At 44.7% G+C, this 25,475-nt stretch overlaps 1 protein-coding gene across 1 annotated transcript in view; it reads right to left on the bottom strand.

The window, feature by feature from the left end:
• Window positions 1-24,336, bottom strand: part of LOC308134735 (teneurin-3) — a gene marked incomplete at its 5' end in the record, with an annotated part of 101,370 nt that extends 77,034 nt beyond the window's left edge. The window contains 6 exon segments of the mRNA XM_080502516.1: window positions 6,137-6,337; window positions 7,883-8,077; window positions 10,888-10,989; window positions 13,121-13,331; window positions 22,007-22,221; window positions 24,213-24,336. Of these exon segments, the coding sequence (XP_080358642.1) occupies window positions 6,137-6,337; window positions 7,883-8,077; window positions 10,888-10,989; window positions 13,121-13,331; window positions 22,007-22,221; window positions 24,213-24,336 (1,048 nt within the window).
• Between the last annotated feature and the right edge of the window lie 1,139 nt (window positions 24,337-25,475).

Genomic DNA, 25,475 nt, shown 5'->3' with positions numbered 1-25,475 from the left:
AACAGAATAACAAATTACTGCTGTTTAAAAAAACGAGAATAAAGTGAGACACAAAGGAGGAGAGGAAAACTCCCCGCTCACCGACACAATCAGTCTTTTCTACTTGGGCGGCGACCAAATGGGCTTCAAAAGGTTGGCGCCGGCGTCTCGGCGTCTTGACGCTCGCCGTCTCAACTGAGGCTCGGGCCAAGAAAAACCGATTCGACAACCTTTTTTTACACCGACAGAAACGAGCCGCCACTCCTTGTCCTTTCTAATCGTCTTTGACGCCGGGAGTGTTTCCTCGCTGGGAAAATAAGTCAATCCTGGGACGGGAGGCGGCCACATAAATCACCGCGATCCGCGGCGCCGATACACCAGATGGGCGGGGCCCCGGCCCCCCTGAACCAACACGTCCCCTTACCTGTGTCGAAAAGACAAAAACCCTTTGAATGGAAAGCTGGGAACAAATGAGGAGGCGCTGCCAGCAGCAGATGGGGGAAACTCAATTCTTTCATCCGCCTGTAAAATAAAGAATGGATCTGAAGGCGACGCCAAAAAAGTCACCGGGAGTTTGATCTTTTTTTTTCCTGAAAGTCTTCCACCGGCCTGGACGTATTTTCTGGCTCGCCGTGGGTGAACATATGCGGCGTTGTCGACGAACGCCGCGTTTCGGAGCAACACGTGCTCCAAGTGTTGACGGACCCGACGGCGAAGGTGTGGCGCCGCCGCTCCCGTCCCTTCCTTTATAGCTCAGATATAAAATCCTTTAACCTTGCCTTTTTTTGCTGTCATTTTGTTCAGGACAACCTCATAAATGCATTTCTGAAGTATTTTCTTCAGTTTGGCATACTGTGTTAAAACAAATGGATCTAAAAACACCATAAAATTACAGATTCGGGTGGTAAAAACATAGATTTATTGACTATAAAATTCACGGACGTGGTTAACGAATCATTTTGTTTACTTGTAAAGTAAATCTAAACTATAATTAACTAAAATGTATCAAAACAGGACTGGAAAAAACAGTTGTATACAGATATTTACAGTGAAATAGAAGCACTGCCTCAGGCGTTTTTGTAAAACTATTTACAAAAGGTCACACATATAATGTCCGGTGAAGTCAAATTATTTGTGCCACTCAAAAAAAAAACAGCCTCAGGCGGAACCAGGCCGTCGCTCTTTGACGCGTCAGAAGATCAAAGCGCGAACGACACTTGGGAAACCTGCAACGCAAACAATATGGGCCAGAACATGGACACCACCTTCGTGGTTGACTTCCTGTCCCAAGCGTGTGAAGAAACCCAAACTCCGATTTGCACCTCGACACTGAGACCTGCGACACACACCGTTTCAGAGTTTCCCTTTCAGGAAACATTGGCCGTGACACAACGTTCTGGAAATTAATGTCCGTTTCCACACGGACCTTCTCGTTGGACGGAACACCGAGCTAGATTGTGCCGCTCTCTTCCGCTTTGTAAGGAACCTTTTCGGGGTTAACCTGGTTAAACCTGGTGGGTTAGCGTTAACCTGGTTAAACCTGGTGGTCAAACATTACCAGTTTCTTATGTTAATATATGTATTTGTTTTTCTTCGTTGCTATTAAAGAGCTTTTAAAAGATTATAAGACTTTTCAGGGTTATGTTGTTTGTTTACTGCTGCAACAGGACGGTTATTGATATGTTTTCCAGAATCAATATCTTTGGGCTTTACAGAAGCAGTATTAGGTTTTATTTTCTTGGCTTTAGAAAGTTTGTATATTTGCTATTTCTGGCAACCAACCTACCATAAAACTGACCAGACGTAGAAAATGTACACCGGAAAACTGCACTGGCATGATGTGTGTTTCTCGTTGCATATTAAAGCGGAATAATTAAACGTGTTGTTTGACAAAATATACTATATTTGGACTTTTATTAAGTGCTAAATGACCCGAGGTGATAAAATATCTTTTTTCATATTGAAAACGCTTGTGAGAGTGACTGCGGGAAGTTTTAAAGCAAAAGTTGTAATGACAGTAATAAATTCTAAAACTCCTACACGTCTTTAATCCTGTATTCAGGGACGGTTTTATAGTTGGTTTGTAGTTGTGAGGAAATGAGAAAGTCACACAACCCTAACCCTAAACCCTAACCCTAACCCTAACCCTAAACCTAACCCTAGCCCTAAACTCTAACCCTAACCCTAACCCTAAACCCTAAACCCTAAACCTAACCCTAGCCCTAAACTCTAACCCTAACCCTAACCCTAGCCCTAAACCCTAACCCTAACCCTAACCCTAAACCCTAACCCTAACCCTGACCCTAAACCCTAACCCTAACCCTAAACCCTAACCCATTACACAACGTTCTGGAAATTCTGTCCGTTTCCACACGGACCTTCTCGTGGACGGACCACCGAGCTAGATTGTGCCGCTCTCTTCCGCTTTGTAAGGAACCTTTTCGCGCCGTTTTTAATCGGAGACAGTTCGTCGTTAACGTCCCGAAGTCAAATGGATTAATGTTCGGGTGACGACAATCATCCCCGGAGATTTCAGGCAATTCGGATTAACAGTGTTTGGTAAAGGTTGGTAAGATACAAACAAACTAATAGATATATTGAAGGAGACAAAAATATACATTTCCACCCCAAATTACATAGAGAGGGGAACCAGCTGACTGGTAACCCTAACCCTAACCCTACATAACCCTACCTAACCCTGACCCAAACCCTACCTAACCTTAACCCTAACCCTGACCCTAACCCTATCTTACCCTAACCCTGACCCTATCTAACCCTAACCCTACCTAACCCTGACCCGATCTAACCCTAACCCTGACCCTAACCATACCAAACCTTAACCCTAACCCTGACCCTATCTAATCCTAACCCTACCTAACCCTAACCCTATCTAACCCTAACCCTACCTAACCCTGACCCTAACCTTAACCCTGACCCTATCTAACTCTAACCCTATCTAACCCCGACCCTATCTAACCCTAACCCTACCTAAACTTAACCCTATCTAACCCTAACCCTGCCTAACCCTAACCCTATCTTACCCAAACCCTGACCCTACCCCTAACCCTATCTAACCATAACCCTAGCCCTACCTAACCCTAACCCTATCTAACCCTAGCCCTACCTAACTCGAACCCTACCTAACCCTACCCCTAACAGTTAATGTAGATCCCTTCTGATAGAAACTGACCGCTGCAGAACTAGCAGGTCAATCCAGGACAAAATGTTCTCTGGTCACTCAGCAACCGCTGCAGCAAAGTTTCTCTCTTTGACAGGAGTCGTAGTGTTCTGGCTGATCGGTGTAGCCCTCGCCTGTCTGTCTGTCTGTCTGTCTGTCTGTCTGTCTGTCTGTCTGTCTGTCGCCCTCGCCTGTCTGTCTGTCTGTCTGTCTGTCTGTCGCCCTCGTCTTTCCCACCGTCACTCCAGATTACTTTCCTTTCCTTCTCCTGCCAGCAGCAGTGAGACTTGAAAGGCGTTCCACTCCGGTTCTGTGGCGCCCACACGTATTTTATGCTGCTGTTTACTGTGCAGAAAAAAAAAAAATGAATGAAATGGCTTTAAAAAAAAAAAAGATGCTGTTATCAGCGCCGAACGCAACTGAAGAGATACGCTCAGGATCATAAAAAATGTTTTTATGCCACCGTGGGTGTCTTGTGTTGGAAATAAACAAGTAAAATGTTACTCAAAGAGATGAAAGGAGGCGTAACCTGCAGGTTATAAAGCAGCAGTGTGACAGCAGTCACTGTGCACGTGTGCAGAACTCCCAGGACGAGGACGTCGAGATGAGATTCATCATCTCCGCCGCGAAACATGACGATGAATCAGTCGGACTTCACAAGTGAATAATTTTGTTTCCCTCTTAGCTTACCTGCTGAAGAAAAAAAAAATATAAAAAAAAAAATCCTGATTTATGATTGATTCAAAAAGCTCATTTCAATTTGTGGCACATTAATGCCAGAAAATAAATTGTTGGTTTTTTTTTCCTTTTTTTTCTCTCACTATCAGCAAATTGCATTTAATTAAAAAAAAAAAAAGTTGACAAATGTGCTTAAACTGAGTTTGAGATAAAATCGTAGATCATGTGTTTTCTCCTCGTAATCAAAATTTAATTTACATTCCAAGGCTGGAGCGTCACTGTTAAATAATTTTCCTCTTATTTGTGTTCAACCAGACACCCACATGTCAGCCCGCCGCCCTGCGGGAGATCTTTTTATTTCAACTTACAGCCTGGTTTTTTTTTTTTTAAAGCCTCACACATCTGCCAGCTTTGGACACCTGATGTCTGGCACAGCCAGAGCCCAGTTTGTTTGGAGGAAACACAGAGAAATGCAGTGCCAATTAGTTGTTGGAGAAAGTCAAACTTTATCCTCAAAAAGAGAGAGAGAGAGAGAGAGAGAGAGAGAGAGAGAGAGAGAGAGAGAGAGAGAGAGAGAGAGAGAGAGAGAGAGAGAGAGAGAGAGAGAGAGAGAGAGAGAGAGAGAGTTGGTGAGGAAGGATTGGTTTTGTAGAAACAACACTGCACTAATGACTGCTGGATGAATGAGGGAAAATACTCATTTAAAGGCCCCATGATATCAAAAATATAGATTCCTCTCCATCTAATTGCTTATTTTGCCTCCCAAAAAAAAATAAAAAAAATAAACAAATAGTACTGTAGTAGTTTCACTCTTTACTTTCTATTGTCTCTTGCTGTTCGCCTCAATCGATACGAAGATCTGCCACTACAGTAGAACCACGAGTTCAATAGAACGTAGATCTGCTTTCAGCCGCAGAACCGATGACTCGTAAACAGAAGATGTGCGACGGCGTGCCGCTGAATCTCGCCGGGTCACAATGTTATGGCTCATGTTATTGTGGGCAAACAGACCACATACATTTTTGAAATGTTTTTTAATAGAAATAGATAATTAACCATCACTTTGATGCTCTTTCATCTGTCAATGTGTCATTTTATTTAATTCGATTGAAAAAAAGAAGAGTTTTTATATGTCGTAGTTAAAATACATGATTTTTGACCCTCCGGCAACACAAACGCTGGAAAAAAATATACCTTCAAAAGGGTCAATACTTCAATTATTTTAAACTTTTGTACTGGAATAAATTAGTCATTATTTGGATTTTTACAAAACTAAAAATGTGAATCGTTTTGTCAACCCTCCTCTAATTAATCACAAAAAAAAACACATTTTATTGGGTTTATATCAAATTAAACACCAAATACAAGCTGATACAAAACTCTTTCATTGATTTAACTGATAAATATGGAGAAACTACATTCCGGGACTAAATTTAAACCTGGTGGTCAAACATTACCAGTTTCTTATATTAATATATGTATTTGTTTTTCTTCATTGCTATTAAAGAGCTTTTAAAAGATTCTAAGACTTTTCAGGGTTATGTTGTTTGTTTACTGCTGCAACAGGACGGTTATTGATATGTTTTCCAGAATCAATATCTTTGGGCTTTACAGAAGCAATATTAGGTTTTATTTTCTTGGCTTTAGAAAGTTTGTATATTTGCTATTTCTGGCAACCAACCTACCATAAAACTGACCAGACGTAGAAAATGTACACCGGAAAACTGCACTGGCATGATGTGTGTTTCTCGTTGCATATTAAAGCGGAATAATTAAACGTGTTATTTGACAAAATATACTATATTAGGACTTTTATGAAGTGCTAAATGACCCTCGGTGATAAAATATCTTTTTTCATATTTTAAAACGCTTGTGAGAGTGACTGCGGGAAGTTTTAAAGCAAAAAGTTGTAATGACAGTAATAAATTCTAAAACTCCTACACGTCTTTAATCCTGTATTCAGGGACGGTTTTATAGTTGGTTTGTAGTTGTGAGGAAATGAGAAAGTCACACAACCTGCTCACCTTTCATGAAAGGTTAAATCGGGGATTCATGCAGCCCGAAAAGAAGATAAGTTTGAGTTTATTATTTTAAATCAAATATAAATCTTGGTTCTTCTGATGCGAACATGCATGATAAAGGTAGATTGCACTATATTTACAAAATAAAAGCACATTAATGAGAGAATTTTCACTACAAATGGGACATTTTGCAGTTATGTTCCTATTATTAAGCTCAAACCAAGCCTTTGTTTGTTTGTTTGTTTGTGCATCAGGGAGAGAGAGCGAGCGGCGTTCTGACCTATGGAGCAGTCGGCGCCGGTCCAGTTGGCGTCGCAGATGCAGGTCCCGGAGTCGGTGCTGAAGGTGCCGTGGCCGGAGCACTGCTCTGGACAGGTGCTCTTCAGGGTGTCGCAGCTGAAGCCGCCCCAGCCCGGGTTGCAGTGGCACTCGCCGTGATGACAGGCGCCGTGACCGGAGCACGCCGGGTCCACGCAGTCCACTGCGGAAACACAGCGCGTGTCAGCAAGAACATCAGACCCGGCGGTCGACGTCGGGCGGCCACCGGCCGGGAGTCACCGCCGGCGACCGGGTAGGGCTCTGACTTTCTCCTTTACAGTAAGGAGAGCGGATTGGATTGTCCTGACATGGCGACGGCAGTAAACAATGGGATTGTCCAACATGGTGACATCAGTAAACAACGGGATTGTCCTGACATAGCGATGGCAGTAAACGACGGGATTGTCCCGACATAGCGACGGCAGTAAACAACGGGATTGTCCTGACATAGCGACGGCAGTAAACGACGGGATTGTCCCGACATGGTGACGGCAGTAAAAGATGGGATTGTCCCGACATGGTGACGGCAGTAAACGACGGGATTATCCCAACATGGCGACGGCAGTAAATGACGGCATTGTCCTGACATGGCGACGGCAGTAAATGACGGGATTGTCCTGACATGGTGACGGCGGTAAACGACGGGATTATCCAACATGGCGACGGCAGTAAATGACGGGATTGTCCTGACATGGCGACGGCAGTAAATGACGGGATTGTCCTGACATGGCGACGGCGGTAAATGACGGGATTTTCCCGACATGGTGACGGCAGTAAACGATGGGATTGTCCCGACATGGTGACGGCAGTAAACGACGGGATTGTCCCGACATGGTGACGGCAGTAAACGACGGGATTGTCCCGACATGGTGACGGCAGTAAACGACGGGATTGTCCCTACATGGCGACGGCAGTAAATGATTGGATTGTCCCGACATGGCGACGGCAGAATTCTGCTCTGTGAAAGACACGAGGAGGAAAAGCAGCACAATTAGTGTCCAGACAGATAGAATCAATTACTATTAGCAATCTGCGGATCAACGCGCTGATCTGAGTTCATAATTGCCAATTATGACCAACATGATCAAACCATTACTGACAAGGGATCATTTGCGCTGCAGTTTTTCTTGGGCTTTCTCTCCAGCTGATTACATTGAAACCTGATCGCCATTATTTTACCTCAATCAGCGCATCAAAGCAGAGTTCTCACTCCTGCTTTGTGACTCATCGTCACATAAAAGCACAATAGATTCATCAAGTGAACTCGAGGGCTTTTTACACGCGAGGTCAACGACATGTAAATCTGAGCTGATAATGGCCCTTTGTGTCCGCGTGGGGATCGATAGAGTTAAATGCGGGAGGAGGAGGAAGAGGAGGAGGAGGAGGAGGAGGAGGAGGAACAGATGCCATTGACTGATTGATTTTTAACAGGTGTCTTCATCTGGAGCCTCCCTATAGATGACTGCATCAATGGCCGCCGCACAATGAGCTCCAGCTTGTCGCCTGACGAGGCCAAACACTAAGAGTTCATTTACACGCACCGTATCAATAACAACATCCGTGGCATTAGCCGCTCGGCGGAGTCGAAAACAGCCATTGTTTCGCCAACGGACTGTGTCGATTTCCCCCGAGCTTCACGCAGAAATATGCTGCAAAGACTTTCTTTCTTCCCTTCTCTTCCTCCCTCTTTCCTCCCCTTCCAGGTTACCTTGTTCACAGTTGGCTCCTTTGTGTCCGGCGTTACAGACGCAGTTTCCCGCCACGCACATCCCGTGTCCGCCGCACAGGGGATCGACGCACTGGGAGGCGGGAACGTCGCACTCGGTGCCCTTCCAGCCGCTGTAGCACTGACAGCGCCCCCTGGTGTACTGGCCGTTGCCGCTGCACAGCACCGGGCAGGCGGCTGAGGAGCGAGACCGAAGAGGACGATCAGCGGCGTTTTTAATCATCAAAAAGTGATTCTGAAATCTGGGTCTGGAGTCGATTAGTGCAGGGGTGTCCAACATGAGGCCCGGGGGCCAGAACCGGCCCGCCAGGATCTAATCCGGCCGCCATGTGATTTTTAAAAAAAAGTATAAATATGAAAACTGACAGAGGCTGATCTAAAAACACTAGATTGGCAAAAATGACATTCAGAACCGGCCTTGGTCAGAATTTGACCCCCGACATTAATGCATCTGTGGAGGTCACGTGACGCAAAGCCTTTCACAATAAAACAATGAGTCCAATTTATGGGAAGTGATACTTTAGACATAGAAATTCAAAACAATTTCCAGATGACACATTTTTTTGCAAATATAATAATATCTGATTTCCTTTAATATGTACATTTCAGACTAGACTGGCCAATTCTTGCTGTTACAAAGGGATCAAAGGAAGGAAAGACTTTGACATTTGTCCATGTCTGCAGTTTAATATGTGATGTTGGACTTGTTGGGCCTCCAGAGGTCAGAGGTCAGATTAAGTTGATGTGGCTCCTCAACTGAAATCAGTTTGAATACTAGTGACTTTAGCAACTTAATCCAGAAGACGACTGGTTCTTGTGTGTGGAGCTCAAATCTCCTACGTCCTCTAAACGCATCACAACTCCTTTCCTCTGCTGAGGCTAGCAGAAGAAAGCATTGCTCACCTGCTACTGGGACATAAGACAATATATCTAAAATTAGAATTTTGTAGATGGTGAAAATATTACAGAAATCATGAAACATTCATGACTTTTTTCTTTTTATCTTTAAAAGTGGAACCTGTTAGCTTAGCTTAGCATGAAAAGGAAGAAAGAGCCAATCGGTTTGCAGGAAATAAAAGCTGCTGACGTCTGGATAAAGTTTCAGTGGAGATGTTGAAAAAAAAACAAAAAAAACTCAAGTTGTGTGCAGATTTTTTTTGGTATTTTTTTCAAGTTGTTCTTCTTCCAGAGGCTCCGGGTTGCATCATGGAACTCAAAACACGTCGATTTGTACGTGATGAAAAGTGACAGTTTGACACTGCTGTTACGTCCAAACTCAGAAAAAAGACGACATATTGACATATTGAAGGTACATTTTGAAAAGAAACTGTCACACCAACATCTGTAAGTGTACGAGCAGAGAAACGAGTCTGACGAGAGCCGAACACGGTGAATTTAACACCCAGAAGCCAGAATATCAACTGTGGCACAGACATTACATCACATTAAAATGACATTACATTAGATTAAAATTACATTATATGACTTTACATGTTGTGGGAATTGACATGCTTGATAGAAAAACATCTGCACGTTACTAAATGTTTCAAATACAATCATAAATTGAAATAAAACTGCTTTGTTTTTTTTAAATACTCCTCTATTCTTTATGTATGCATTTAAATTTTATTACCAGAGTTCATTATGCGCTGAAAGAATCAATGGTAAACGGGTAGATCATTATTGACTCATTTAAAAAAAAAATCCATTATACATTTATCTTATTAACGTTTTTAATTGATTTACTCTCCTTTTTATGCTTTTCTTAGTCAGTTTATTTAGATGCATATTATCTCACCTTGTGTCTGAATGGTGGCAAAGAAATACATGTACTTTCCATACATACCGTATTTTCCGCACTATAAGGCACCGGATTATAAGGCGCACCTACATTGATTGACATAATTTACAACTTTGTTCATATATAAGGCACATCGCATTATAAGACGCATGGAATAGACCAGTGGTCATAACCTTTATAGCTCAAAGCCATTAGGTTACATTTTCCACTAATTCTAATACCCAGAGAGCTGCACACACTTTATTTTGATAGTCCTACCTGCAGCCTATGCCAGGAGGACACTACACACAAAACCTTCTTCACTGCTGGTTGACAACTTACAACTACCGCTAATAAACTAAACTACATGAACTAAGCAACAAAAACACAACACAATTATTACCGACACCACAAACCAAATAGAACCCCCAATAATTGCATTTAAAACACCACAAACAGCTGCAATGAATTATGGGAGTTTCTATCGGCTGCACCGAGGAGCTCAGGATGTCCCATCATGCCTTGCAGCGACAAATTCATGTTTTGTGTTGTTGGAGGTTATTGTGGGTTGTTGTTGGGCTTGGTGTTGTGTTGATTGTGTTTATTGTGTTTTTGTTCCCCAGTTTAGGGAGTCATTATTTCATCTAGTTTATTTTGGTTTGTTAGAATGTTGGTGTGCAACCATGAGTGATGAATGTGTTGTGCGGAGTGTCGTCCGCTCTGAAGATCCGGTTGAGAAGTTAGAGTTGTCAAAATAAAAGCTTCTGGTTGTTCAGCTGTCAAATAGCAGTCTCCAGTAGAGCAATTCTTCCATATATAAGGCGCACCGGGTTATAAGGCGCACCGGCAGCTTTTGAGAAAATTTGAGGTATTTAGGTGCGCTTATAGTACGGAAAATACGGTACTGTACATACATATATACATGTTTCAGTGGAAAATATTGAATTTGCTGTTTTTGAAGGAGACGACATATAACATAATAAAACCAGTTGGCTAAAATGGAGCCTGACGTCACGTTCCAGGAAAAAACTTCCTCAGTCGCTCCGGTACCAAAGAAGTAATTTGATTTCAAATTATATAGAACGTATATATATATATAAAGTACAGGACGTGTGGGTGGGCTCGGTGGTATTTTGGAGGAAGTGAGCGTGTTCGGCGCTGGCAGAGGAAAACCTCTCAAGACAGATATAAAAAGCGCAGTAATTACCTCGGGAGCAGTACGGTCCGATGAACCCCGGGAAGCAGTGGCACGATCCCGCCACGCACTCGCCGTTGCCGTAGCAGTTGTGCGTGCACTCCGTCACCGAGTCTGCGGGAGCGGCGGCGTTCAGGTCCGGCTATTAATAACTCATCCCGCCGTCACAACCCAGACAATCTCAAACCCATTTTTTTTTTTTTTTCATACGACACTTGTGACAGCTGTGCAGTTTATGATATACTGCCGGAGAGTCAAGCGACCAACTTCTCCCTTCTTTTTTTTTTTTTTTTTTTGTGTTCTTCTGCATAAATTGGGGGATTTTCTAAGCATCTCTTATCTCCCGGAGCTGGTGTCAGCCACGGTGTGCCTCTACAGCTATTTGTCCTCGTCCCGCCAAGGTCTAAGCCTCCAGAACAGGGCCGGGCGCCGCCGCCGCGGCACCGCCGGGCCCGTCCAAGCCACGCTCAGCAGAAGCATTTTTAAATTAGAGCAAGTAATTCAATTTCCTCTCCTTCGCATTTCCCTTTTTTGCCGCGCTGCTCCAGCCTCCTGAATGACTGATCGTGCCCAGACAAGCCCGGCAATCTCCTGAGTGTTTACAGCACAAATCCTCCCTGAGTTGAAGTTAATCTGACACATCCTACACACACATCTCGTGTTCATTCAACAGACCATCGCTCAGGAAGGGCACTCCCGGGAAGGCTGGGGCCTTCGTTTTGATCGGCGTTAAGCGGGGGGGGGGGGGGGGTTGGTGGGGGGGGGACCAACTTTTTCTTTTTCTTTTTTGTTATTGCTCCGACTTGTATTGAGTGTTCATTGAGCCGGGTGTCGGGGCCGCCCAGGCAATTTTGACCCCGCGCGTCAATACCTTCATATTCGTGGGGCGGATCAATGGGACTCCCCCCCCAAAGGAAATAGAAAAACGTTAACTCAACTTTAGTGGGGGGTTTTTTTTTTCTCCCCACCTCAAAACCCACAAGGAAATTTCCCAGGCTTGAGAACACAGAAGAGGTTGTTTAGGACGGGAGGATCAATTCTCGGTATGAGCTGGTATTATAGCGCCCGGCACAATAATCCACTGTCCTCCAGTGAAATCCCACATTTGTCTCCTCGAAGTTTCGGGAGCTCAGCTTGTGTTTGTGTGGATTCGAGGACAACTCGTCCACAGACGGCAACTCATCCACAGAGGAGATTTCAGAATTTTTGGGGGGCAGAAAATAAATCCTGCACAATGTAGTTTTACATATTATTTCTAATTGATATGTTAATATATGTTTCAAATATCGAGTATATGCGCATATATATTTAGTGTGGTGTCATGTGGCTTCTTCTTTGCACACATGAAGAAGCCGCACTTACGTGATGCGCCTGAACGCATCATCCGAAGCGCTCAGCTACGAAGCGGCGTCCGACATCGACAGACTAAAACGTCGTTGCACCGTTAAGATGTCAAAAGGTCTTCATGTGTAATCCCGCAGTTACAAAAAAAACCCAACGCAGCGTTGGCCGGGACCTCGCTCAAGCCCGCTGGGGCGACCACGATGCTCTAGACCAGATCAGAAAGTATTTTGGAAGTTTTAGTTTTTTTTAATGACTTTTATTTTGAAAAAACAGCGTCAAAAGTAGCTAATTAGCTAGTGATTCGTGACCGCAGCTCCCCCATCAGACTACCTATCGAATTTCAGCTCAATCTGACAATGTTTGCTAGCATGCTAACGGGCAAGCTAGGCCACGAGTTATCCGAGCTAACCCTAACCCTAACCCATTGTCGGTGGCATACGAATTACAAAAGGGACCTGCCGTTCGCAAGGTCCCTAACTAGTGTTTAAAGTCGGCACTATTTTTACTGGCGTACTGATATTGTTGTTATGAGTCACATGTCAGCTTGCTGGTCCAATAGGAGAGCGCACAGCATCCAAGATGGCGGCAAAAACCTTTAATAAGCTGTCAAAGATATGCAATAATGCTGAAAAAGTACGTGATACTCGCTAACTCGTTAACGAAAGAAGCTCCCGACTCGTTAACGAGCTCCTGAACGCATCGCTCAGCGCGGCGTTTTAACTTTATTGTTGTGTCAAATTTATTGATATATCTTGTGGTTTTTTTTGCGTCAGATTCAGTTAATAATCCTCACAATTGTGTTAAATATCCAATCCTTCAAATCAATAATGCTGAGAAGAGTAAGTCCGCCATCACCCCCCCCCCCCCCCTCTCTCTCTCTCTCGCTCGCTCTCTCGCTCACCCTGGACGATGGCGTTGTAGAACACCGTCTCCACGCTGCGCCCGTCGTTGTAGAAGGCCAGGTGCCACACCCCCGAGTCCAGGTACTGGATGAAGCCGGCCTGGTGGACGCTGACCGGGTGCTCCAGCCGGCCCCGGCCCTCCGGGTCGCTCAGGGAGCGGTGCTCTTTGGAGATGAGCCGGCTGCCGTCCAGCAGCTCCACGAAGTCATACTGACGGAGGGATGGAGGGATGGAGGGACGGAGAGAGAGAGAGAGAGAGAGAGAGAGAGTGAGAAACAACAACAACAACCCAGTCACAGCTGGTGTAAATTAGAGCAACAGATATTTTATAACGTCTTCCCAGTCAGGACTTATGATTTAATCCAACTTGATTTAGTAGATTTTTTTTTTGGGAAAGTCCGTGTTGGTTTTGAAAGAAAGAAAGAAAGAAAGCCTGTATTATTCCCCTCAAACACTCAAATCTATTAATCCTTCCTCGTGGTTCTGCTGTCTGGTCCACTTCCTGTCTAGCCGGTCCCCCGGTCGCCACCAACCAGCTGAACTCCATCAGTAATTCCGGATAAAAACGCGAGAATGAACGAAGTTGAGAAAGTTCCCCGTTCGTTCTGCTTCCACGGAGTGACGGTGAGTCTGCAGGTTTGTGTGCACGGTAAATATTCAAGTATAACAAGTGTTGATTTTCTTCCAGCCGCCGTTATTGTGCAGCTGATGGAGGTTGTTTGGAGAGGCGTCTGTGTGCTGATGGAGCCGATACGGCTCTCGGGTGATTGCCGGAAAGAAGAAAGAAAAAAAAAACAAACAAATTCTCCAAAAAATAAGTGGTCATATCTGATGGGAGTGGAGTTTGTCAATAAGAATATTAGCCTGTCAAATTAAAGCTGATGTAGCTTGGAGATGGAGGTGGTTTGAAGTGCAGATATGCTCAGACGCAAAACACCAATAAAGAGCAGCGATTTAGATGTTTAAAGAAAGAAAAAGTCTGCGTTCACGTGTTGAATGTTTAGAGAAGAGACACGACGGGGAGTTTCATTACCAGCTGTAAACGGCTGCCGTGAACACGAGAACATTGTTAATCATTCCCGAGCAGCGTGAGGAGGAACACACTCCTCGTCCGGCCCCTTCAGTGGAATTTATTCTCATTCGAGGCGTCGCTGCTGCGTCCTGATTAAAAGCTGCATGGATGTAAACGACTGAGAGGGGAAAGTCCAACAATTACCGCGACATTTTCTCAACACTTCATTGTCGATTGCGCAACTTCTGACATTAAATGGTTCCGCGGTGCAAACCGGAGGTTAAAGATGGCGTTTTATTTATCTCCATATTACTTAAACCAGGGGCGTCAAACTGATTTCAGTTGAGGGGCCACATCAACTTAATCTGACCTCTGGAGGCCCAACAAGTCCAACATGACATTAAACTGCAGATATGGACAAATGTCAAAGTCTTTCCTTCCTTTGATCCCTTTGTAACTGCAAGAATTTGCCAGTCTATTCTGAAATATACATATTAAAGGAAATCAGATATTATTATATTTGCAAAAAAATGTGTCACCATCTGGACATTTTTTGCAGTTTCCATGTCTAAAGTATCACTTCACATAAGTTGGACTCGTTGTTTTATTGTGAAAGGCGTTGCGTCATGTGACCTCCACAGATGCATTAATGTCGGGGGTCAAATTCTGACCAACGGTGGTTTTGAATGTCATTTTTACCAATCTAGTGTTTTTAGATCAGCCTCTATTGGTTTTCATATTTATACTTTTGAAAAAAATCACGTTGTCTTTCCTTCCTTTGATCTTTTTGTAACTGCAAGAATTTGCCAGTCTTTTCGGATTTTTACACATTAAAAGTTAATCAGATATTATATTTGCACAAAAAAAAAACAATATCTGTATCTGGATATCATATTTTTATTCAGGATTAAAACAAGTTGTCATCATCTGGAAAATTTGTTTTGAGTTTACGTGTCTAAAGTATCACTTTACATAAATTGGACACCTTTATTGTGAAAGGTGACCCCCACAGATGCATTAATGTCGATGGTCAAATTCTGACCAATGTCATTTATACCAATCTAGTGTTTTTAGATCCGCCTCTGTCGGTTTTCATATTTATACTTTTAAAAAAATCACTTTGTCTTTCATCCCTTTGATCCTTTTGTAACTGCATCCCATGGCGGCCGGATTAGATCCTCTGGCGGGCCGGTTCTGGGCCCCGGGCCGCATGTTGGACACCCCTGACTTAAACGCACTCAGTGACGTTAGTTTAAAAGAATAAACGTTATAAAAAACCTCGTTCTTGGTTTCACTCAAACTCAAAGCGAAGCGCATAGTCAAGCGGACGATTACGGCGCATTTCAGGCGACACACCGAAAACACAGGAGACGAAGAGCGAAACCTCAACTCTTATTTATTTCATTATCGTTTATTTCCCATATGCTGGCAGCTCAGCGTCATCGCTTCTCTCGCTATATATTTCTTTTTCAAATAAACACCGATCTACGGGACAAACAAGACGAAGCCAATGAGTAAAGCTGCTGCACCTGCTCAACACCTGAACCTCCATCTGACTGGAGCTGCAGGGCGAGCACACACACACACACACACACACACACACAGGAGTGTGTGTGTGCCCACCAGCAGCGAGTTTCATGCATTTGGACTGTCGCTGCCGCTGCTGCTGTTTGCAGGAGGATCTGATGGAGGCTTGAAAGCGTCGCTCTGTGAGCCGAAGCGCGTCTCTTTTTTCCTTTTGAAAAACAAGCTGGTGATTTGTTCTTCTTGCGAGCGGCTCAAACTGGCATCAGGGAAAAGCAAGAGGCATAAGAATCCACCTATACATTTATTGTCTCCCCTTATATTTTGACAAAAATGAGTGAATTCGAAGCTTGTTTTATTTATGTATTATCTAATAACTAATGAATAAATCCTTCCTCGTTTCTGACATGTTGAACTAGACATACAATACGCGTGATATGTCTATATAGCATGTGTATATGTATGTATGTATGTATAGTGTGTGTACATTGGCTATAGATGTAGTTATGTAGTTGTGTTTAAGTGTATTAAAAAAATTAAAGCCTATTAATTTATATAGATTTATTGACATATGTATATATTAGTGCTGTCAAAAAATAACACGTTAATTAAATTAATTGATTGAAAACGTTTCATTTGTTAAAAAAAAATGTAAGGTAATTAACGTAGTTTTATTTTTACTTCCGGTTTTTCTTTTTTCTTTTTGAAAAAAAAAAAAAAAAAACCTAGAAGAAAAAAACCCTAACCCTTTATTAATCTAGGAGAGAAACAGTTTTACCCAACAGCTAAAAGGACGTTATAAAAATAGTCTTTTAATTTAAATATACACTCTGTGTATTTCTCTGAATAAATATCATTACAAGCTTCAGTAGAAAAACAATGCGATTCATCGCAATTAATTACAGAAAATTGTGCAATTAATTAGTAAAATGTTTTTATCGATTGACAGCACTAATACATATATAGTATGATGTGAATTATTAATAATTTAAAAAATGCTTTTTCTTTAAAGACTGAATTTTATTGAACCTTTTAAATCATCCCTGTTTTAAAATATCCTCCAAAACTGTTTTTTATTTAAAAAGCCTCTTTAATGTAAACCAGGTTTTTCTTGTCTCACGCTGCACAGAAAGTCTCATCGTGACTTAAAAACCTCCTTCCAGTTTGAATTTAATAAACTCTCCAGACAAAAAGTAAACTTTGTGAATGAGAGTCTGTGGTCTCCGGTTCTGCGGTTGGAAAATATCATGAATAAACCATTAAATACCCAAAACACAATGGAGTTTTTTTTTTAAAAACGGTGCGGAAAAGTACATTGAAACAGGATTTAGGGCCCAGAAACGGGACAAACGTGGAGCCGAGCAGCTTTCCTGTTGACTTGCAGATGAGCGGGTGAAGCTGCAGAGGGTGGAGTGATTTAACGCCCCCAGATCGGAGCGGGGGGGGGGGGGGGGGGGCAGGCTGGGGATATTAACCTGGCGGAAGTTGACTTCTTTGTGTTGTTGACTCGAGGAGGGGGGAAGCAATAAAACAGTTCATCCCACAAGCCCTAAAACCCCCCCCCCCCGGCCGAGCGCATACGTCTCGATTAAGCCGGTGTGAGAGCCCCCCCCCCCCCCCCCCCCCCCCCCCCCCCCCCCCCCAACTCATCTCAATCCAACAATAGAGGTGAATAACAGTCGGGGGCGCCGGGGAGGCTGCCGGATGCCCCGTGGACGGAGGGCGAAAGCTCACAGCCTGTAAATCCTCCGGCCTTTAGATTGAGTGCACTTAGTGCGGGACAAACTCCCCGGGAAAAAGAAAGGAAAGAAAGAAAAGAAAGAAAAGAGACAAAAGTTTGTTTCTTCTAACTTGTGCGGCTCGTCGCGGCACACAGAGAGCGAGAGACACTCGATAGCAGATGGAGGAAGTCTATATTTGAGAAAGGGTGGAGTGGCTGTTGCACTTAAACGCGTCTTGTCTTCCGAGGTGTGAATGCGACGAACAGTCAATATCTCTCATTGGGGGTCTTTCATGCTCAGTTAAGTAAATGCATTGATTTGTGCCCCCGGGAACCTGAGCAGAATGTAATTTATCGGCGGCCACAATGGAGCCGCCGTCCGCCATTGACAAGCCGGAGTGTCTCCACAACAATCGCTTGAGACATAAAAGTAGTGTCTTGTTAATTAGTACCTTGGATTTAGTTCGGCTCCTATTTTCTTTTCTTTTCTTTCCCCCCCCCCTCCTTCCTTCACCTTGAAAGAAGCGATCCGGCTCACCTATTGTCTGTCGCCTGCATCGGACTTTCCTCGGTGGCCGTCCACACTTGAGTGGAGCCCATCTTTACCCGGGGACAATGTGGAGAAGGTGAAGCTGAGAGCTCTGGCAAGTCAAGTGTGGTGGAAAGGAGACGTTTGTCTGAGAGCCTCCATCACCGTCGGCCGGACGTGACACCACCCACACTTCAGGTTTCACATCGCTTACTGGGAGTGGAAGCAGAGGAGGAGGAGGAGGAGGAGGGGGAAGGAGAGGAGGGGGAGGAAGAGGAGGAAGAAGGAGAGGAAGAGGAAGAAGAAGAGGAAGCAGAGGAGGAGGAGGAGGAGGAAGAGGAGGAGGAGGAGGAGGAGGAGAAAGGACAGGAAGAGGAGGAAGAAGAGGAAGAGGAAGAAGAAGAGGAAGCAGAGGAAGAAGAGTAGAGGAAGGAGTGGAAGCAGAGGAGGAGGAGGAAGAGGAGGAGGAGGAAGAGGAGGAGGAGGAGGAGGAAGGAGGAAGAGGAGGAAGAAGAGGAGGAAGAGGAGGAAGGAGAGGAAGAGGAGGAAGAGGAGGAAGAAGAGGAAGAAGAGGAGGAGTAGGAGGAGGAGGAAGAGGAGGAAGAAGAGGAGGAAGAGGAAGAAGAAGAGGAAGGAGATGAAGAGGAGGAAGCAGAGGAAGAAGAAGAAGAAGAGGAAGAAGAGGAGGAAGAGGAAGAAGAAGAGGAAGGAGATGAAGAAGAGGAAGCAGAGGAAGGAGAGGAAGAGGAGGAAGAGGAAGACGAGGAAGCAGAGGAAGAAGAGGAGGAGGAGGAGGAGGAGGAGGAGCAAGAAGAGGAAGAAGAAGAGGAAGCAGAGGAAGAAGAGGAAACAGAGGAAGGAGAGGAAGAAGAGGAAGAGGAGGAAGAGGACGGAGAGGAAGCAGAGGAAGGGGAGGAAGAGGAAGACGAGGAAGCAGAAGAAGCAGAGGAGGCAGAGGAAGAGGAGGAAGCAGAGGAAGAAGAGGAAGAGGAGGAAGAAGAGGAAGAGGAGGAAGAAGAGGAAGAGGAGGGAGAGGAGGGAGAGGAAGGAGAGGGAGCAGAGGAAGGAGAGGAAGAGGAGGAAGAGGAAGCAGAGGAGGAAGAGGAAGAGGAGGAAGCAGAGGAAATAGAGGAAGGAGAGGAAGAGGAGGAAGTAGAGGAAGAAGAGGAAGAGGAGGAAGAAGAGGAAGAGGAGGAAGAGGAAGGAGAGGAAGCAGAGGAAGAAGAGGAAGAAGAGGAAGAGGAGGAAGAGGAAGCAGAGGAGGCAGAGGAAGAGGAGGAAGCAGAGGAAGAGGAGGAAGCAGCAGAAATAGAGGAGGCAGAGGAAGAGGAGGAAGCAGAGGAAGAGGAGGAAGCAGAGGAAATAGAGGAAGGAGAGGAAGAGGAGGAAGGAGAGGAAGAAGAGGAGGAAGAGGAGGAAGAAGAGGAAGAGGAGGAAGAGGAAGCAGAGGAGGCAGAGGAAGAGGAGGAAGCAGAGGAAGCAGAGGAAGAGGAGGAGGAAGAGGAAGAGGAGGAGGAGGAAGTCCACCACAGGCGAATTCATCCACGCTTGCACTTTCCTTCTCGTTTTCTCTCCCATCCCTCGCTCCACCAGCGTCTCTCTTCCTCTCCCAGTGTTTACAACCGACCACACGACTGAACTTGATGTGAAACGGATCGGCTGGAAGTGATGATCACTGTTATCATAATTAAAGATAAGCATTTGCTGAGAGCTTTCACAGGTTGTAAACTTTACTGTTCTGGCTCAATCTCACTGCTCTTTCCAGTGTTTTTTTTTTTTTTTTTTTTTTTTTTTATGAATCCAGATGCAGTGTAAAAGCTCCACAAACTGGCTGCACGGCCGCGGCACCGGGACAATAAAGCAGCGGAGTTAATGGAGTATTTAGCAGCTGAAGCACCTGAGATTCTGCCCAGCAGTTGGTGACGAGCGACTTTACAAGCCCAGCGTGTCGGCATTGCAAATACATGATGGACGTCCAACAACATCGTGTTTACACGCCTATTTTCAGTTTAATTTACTTCAATTTACTTACTTTTTTCCAACGGAGCAGCAGCAACAAACATTTTAGCACATTAAAAACACATATTATGAAATTAGTAGCAGCAGTTCTGCAAAGAAAGGCCTAAACATCCTGAACTGTCCAGGAAAGAAAGCGGGTTCCGGCCTTTCAGTACATTTTTTTTAAAAATTCCTAATGGGGATCAATCGGTGGAGCTGCAGTTCAGCCTGCAGGTTATTCCAGGCTGCAGCGGCACAGAACATAAAAGCCTGTTTGCCAGGTTCAGTGCAAACCTTAGGGACGGTCAATAAAAGGATGTTGAGTGCAGACAATAATGGCTGGTTTTGAGTAAAATATAACCACCGAGGCAAGAGGGGAGCCGGGCCAAGGATGGATTTATGGCTGAAATCGTAGCGGTGTGAGTCGAGCTGGACTCCATAACGTACGAGACGCAGCGGTGAGTTAGAGCTCCGCGGCCTGTGACAAACCTCAGAGAGCCCTGGTGCCCGGCGTCCGGGCCCGAGACGCATTTATAGCACATCACCAGAGTCTAACACTTCTTTTTCCCCGGCTGCAGAGGGAAAAAAATAACTTTTTCTGAACCGAACTTGAGATTAAGCTTCTTTACAAGGGTTTCAGCCTCAAACTTCAACGTTCATCAAATAAAATATCTAAATACTTCTATTGTGTCAGCAGAGTTTTAATGATGGGAATCTACTCCCTATTATTAGAAACGATGGTGTCGTCTGCATATAATGAAGCCGCGCATGTGGGATGTTTGTGATCATGAATAGAACATAGAACCGGGACACAACCTGATGTGTGGAGATCCGTGTGTAATAAAAAAAAAAAAAAACTTTTTCTAAACCTAACTTGAAATTAAGCTTCTTTACAAGGGTTTCAGCCTGAAAGTTAAACATTCATCAAATAAAATATCGAACTACTTTTATTGTGTCAGCAGAGTTTTAATGACGGTATCGTCTGCATATAATGAAGCCGCGCATGTGGAATGTCTGTGATCATGAATAGAACATAGAACCAGTACACAGCCTGATGTGTGGAGATCTGTGTGTAATTAAAAATAACAAAACTTTTTCTAAACCTAACTTGAGATTAAGCTTCTTTACAAGGGTTTCAGCCTCAAACTTCAACGTTCATCAAATAAAATATCTAAATACTTCTATTGTGTCAGCAGAGTTTTAATGATGGGAATCTACTCCCTAGTATTAGAAACGATGGTGTCGTCTGCATATAATGAAGCCGCGCATGTGGGATGTTTGTGATCATGAATAGAACATAGAACCGGGACACAACCTGATGTGTGGAGATCTGTGTGTAATAAAAAAAAAAAGAAAAAACATTTTCTCAACCTATCTTGAAATTAAGCTTCTTTACATGGGTTTCAGCCTCAAAGTTAAACGTTCATCAAATAAAATATCGAACTACTTTTATTGTGTCAGCAGAATTTTAATGACGGTATCGTCTGCATGTAATGAAGCCGTGCATGTGGAATGTCTGTGATCATGAATATAACATAGAACATAGAACCGGGACACAACCTGATGTGTGGAGATCTGTGTGTAACTAAAAAAAACACAACTTTTTCTAAACCTAACTTGAGATTAAGCTTCTTTACAAGGGTTTCAGCCTGAAAGTTAAACGTTCATCAAATAAAATATCTAAATACTTTTATTGTGTCAGCAGAGTTTTAATGACGGTATCGTCTGCATATAATGAAGCCGCGCATGTGGAATGTCTGTGATCATGAATAGAACATAGAACCAGTACACAGCCTGATGTGTGGAGATCTGTGTGTAATTAAAAATAACAAAACTTTTTCTAAACCTAACTTGAGATTAAGCTTCTTTACAAGGGTTTCAGCCTGAAAGTTAAACGTTCATCAAATAAAATATCTAAATACTTTTATTGTGTCAGCAGAGTTTTAATGATGGGAATCTACTCCCTAGTATTAGAAACGACGGTATCGTCTGCATATAATGAATGTTTGTATGTGGAATGTTTGTGACACAGCCTGATGGGTGGAGATCTGTGTGTAACTAAAAACAACATCAACAACAACAACAAAAACAACAGCAGGTACCTGAGTGTGAGACGGGGCGAGGCCTTTCCGCCCGTAGACCCCGATCAGGGCGTTCTTCTGAACGGAGATGTTGAACTTGAGGAACCGCGGCTGGTCCACGTTGAGCTGGGATCGCCAGAAGACGCCCGGGGGGACGCTCTGGCCCGCCCGCCTCCCCACCTCCACCTGCCCCGTGTCGATGGAGTTGTTCTCCTGGTGGAGTACACTCGTCCTTCCTGCCAGACACGGACACATCATCGTCTCCCGTCGCAGAACAAACCGACCCGTCATCAGTCAGTCGCTCACGATCGCATCGGAAACACAATCTCGGCTCCGGTGTCGCTCTTTGATCTCCGTACATCCATTACGGCGGCATTTTTTATCTCCAGCCTCCCTCTGTAATCTCCTTCCTTTATTCAAGCAGAGTCATAACAATAAGATAGTCATATCTTTTCCAAATGTGCAGTGACCGAGCGAGATGGGATTAGAAGTAACGGCTCCCCTCGCGGTCCGCGATCCCCCCCCCCCCCCCTCCAAAAAAAAAAAATGACCAGACATAATTGCCTTTTTCTAAGAGTCTTAACAGGCCACATCTCCCACCTCTTCTTTGGTTCCGGCGACTCAGAGAGGGCGGCTTCTTATCAGATAAGGTCTAAATGGAAGCTGTCAGATGTAGTGAGCGCTACCTTGCCGGACCAATGACGGCAAATCAAAACAATTTGGCGAACGACGTCTTTAAACTGTGCAAAAGACGGAGAAAATTGGCAGGTTTTAATGCGACTTGTGGCCCCATTAAAAATCAATTAATTAAGCCTGCAAGGTGCTATTACAAGGACGAATTTCACTGTTAGGAAGGAAAATCTGAGGAGTATTTCCGAGTCCAACGCGCCGCCGGGAAAGAACCAGAGGAGGAAAAGGGAAATCCCCCCCCCCCCTACCTCCTCCGACAATAAACAACCCCATCTCCGCAGAAGCACGGCATAACGTGGACATACTATCTACATCACAGCTGGATGTATTTGTTCATAACAAACCTGCGTTATTTGCGCGCCGCGGCCTCGCCGGCGTAACGAGGCCATCGGCTGTCACATCAGCTTCCGTCGGGCCGGAGCCCGGGAGCCCAGTTTACCTCCGGGGAGAATAATCGCCGGCTATCGATTGCCTTTAAACAGTCCAAAACCTGCCTTGTGCTATCTTAATTAGCAGTACTTATGAGGATTTGAATCTAGCCGAGTTTAAACAATCGAGCTTTTCCCTGCCCGGGCCCGGCTCGACTCAATTAACGCGTTCCGTGGCCGCGCATTCTAAGCACGGCGGCGTGCGTCCAGGTTCATTTGGTGGCGTTCGCTGTAAAGGTGAGCCGAGGCGGCCCGCTGCTTGTTGACGGATGCATAACAGCGGCGCGGGATTATGATTGGCGAATACAAAGAAGTCTGGAATCGGCGAATTAATATTCCGCAGGTGGAGGAGCTCAATAAATTCTAAGCGCCGGACATTGAGCGCAATGCAGAGGGCAAATCTTCCCGCTGTTGCAATTTGTACTTTTTAATCATCATTTGAACTTTTTCCTTGATTTATTCCATTTGCACATTGACATTTGGGTGTTATAAGTCTCCTGTAGCCTATTTTCTTCACCCCTTTTTCCACCACGAACTCGTGCTTTAATCCAAAAGCATGTTAATTACAGGAAATCAGGTGCGAGGATTCGAGTATTTCAGTATTTCGGTAACTACAAACAGTCACGTCTCCTCTCATTTGAGCCACGCCAGTAAAATGAGAGAAAATAATGTAGAATTACTAAGAGAAAAAGACGAGAGAAAAACATTTTCTTAAAAATGTTAACACTGCAAACATGTTTTTCGAACTCCGTTATGGATATTTCAAATTTCCCAAAAAAAAAAGTGCAATTTGAACTATTGAGATGCACAATGTTGGTTTCTGTGTCTCCGAGTTGCACGTTATTGAAACGCTGGAATTAGTAAAGGTGACGCTGCATCAGAGTCTCACTTCCACCACATCATTTATCTCCACCAAATGAATAATTCATGATATTTTACATTATTTCTTATTTGAAAAGAAGAAAAAAAATGGAAAGTAAAATAAAAATGCAAAAACACAGTGAAAGGAACATTTTTGTTGCTTTTTTTTTTTTTTTTTGTTAATATTGTGCATGAACACATTATTGGATATGTTTAGTTTTTTTTATTTATTTATTTTTTCTCCTCACCATCAGCTGCCAGAGCTGTCACTACGCTGGACTGAGTGGGACCCGTCTTCCCAACTCCTCCGTTCTCAAAAGCCGGCTGGTTGTCCAACTCTTGGAGCTGCCAGTTGAGGCCGAAAAGGTGCATGGCTGTGAAACACACACACACACACACACGCACACACACACACACACACACACACAAAGAAAAAAAAAACTGCGTGGGCTTGTAGGAATGGTTAAACAAATAAACAAATGATGGTACAAAAACACTCCTAAGCACAAAGCAGCAGTGTCGGACGAATCCAGGCGGAAACCGTTGAACTGAGCAGCGTTTCTGCGGCGTTCGGAGAAACACGGCGATATCCGGGAAGGCAGGTTTCCTTATGGGGGGGGGGATGTGGGTGGTGGGGGGATGGGGGGGGGTCATTAACGTTCCAGAGCGTCTGAAACACCGGCAGCTACTTTAGGACGCTTTACCTCACACCTGGCTACCTGTGTGTGTGTGTGTGTGTGTGTGTGTGTGTGTGTGTGAGACTTAAGTGAGAGTCAGGCAGTGTATTGAGGAAGATGGTCTCAGCGGGGGGGGGGGGGCGGGGGGGCTGCCCCCCTCCTCTGGCTCTCTTACGCAACTAAACTGCGTCTGGCTTTCATTCAGACAACCTGCTTTAATGTCGCAGTATTGGAGGCAATCAAACTGTGTTCTTGTTGTTTGTTTGTTTTGTTTTTTTTTGGGGGGGGGGGGGGTGGTGGAGGGAGGGGAGGGGGGGGGGGTGAGTTGCGTCTGTGTGCACAGCGAGAGGGCCAATCTCCTTCAAAGTCACCGGCCGGGGGGGAAACCTGCTGAGGAAGCATCTTGATTTCCGACCATTTGATCTGCGGGAGGAACTTTTCCCCGACACCCGCCGCCTCGCCGGGACGACGGGTATCGACTGCGGCAAATCAACCTGGAGAGGCGGAAGTGGGGCCGGAGAGACTATCGGATGTGAAGGAGGGCCTAAAAAGAGGGAGCCGGGGAAACGAGCGGCGCCGGGCTGCACGGGAACGGCCCCACCGCTCGACCTTCAGACGTCAGAACCCACCGCCGCCTCGGATTTCAGCCCAATAATGCGGCTTGAACATTTAGTGATCATTTCTGGGTTCGCAGCACATTTGCTCGATATCACGCCGCCCGGCCCGGATCAATCTTTTGTTGCCGGCGAAGCCAACTAGCAACAAGCGGCGGCGGCGGCGGCGGCGGCGGGCAGAGTTTCTGACAGCTCCGTCAATAGTTCGGACGTGGAGTCC

The sequence above is a fragment of the Blennius ocellaris genome (assembly GCF_963422515.1).
Source record: "Blennius ocellaris genome assembly, chromosome: 9".
Lineage (NCBI taxonomy): Eukaryota > Metazoa > Chordata > Actinopteri > Blenniiformes > Blenniidae > Blennius > Blennius ocellaris.
The sequence above is the reverse complement of the archived record's forward strand: the minus strand, read 5'-3'. Positions and strand labels throughout refer to the sequence as shown.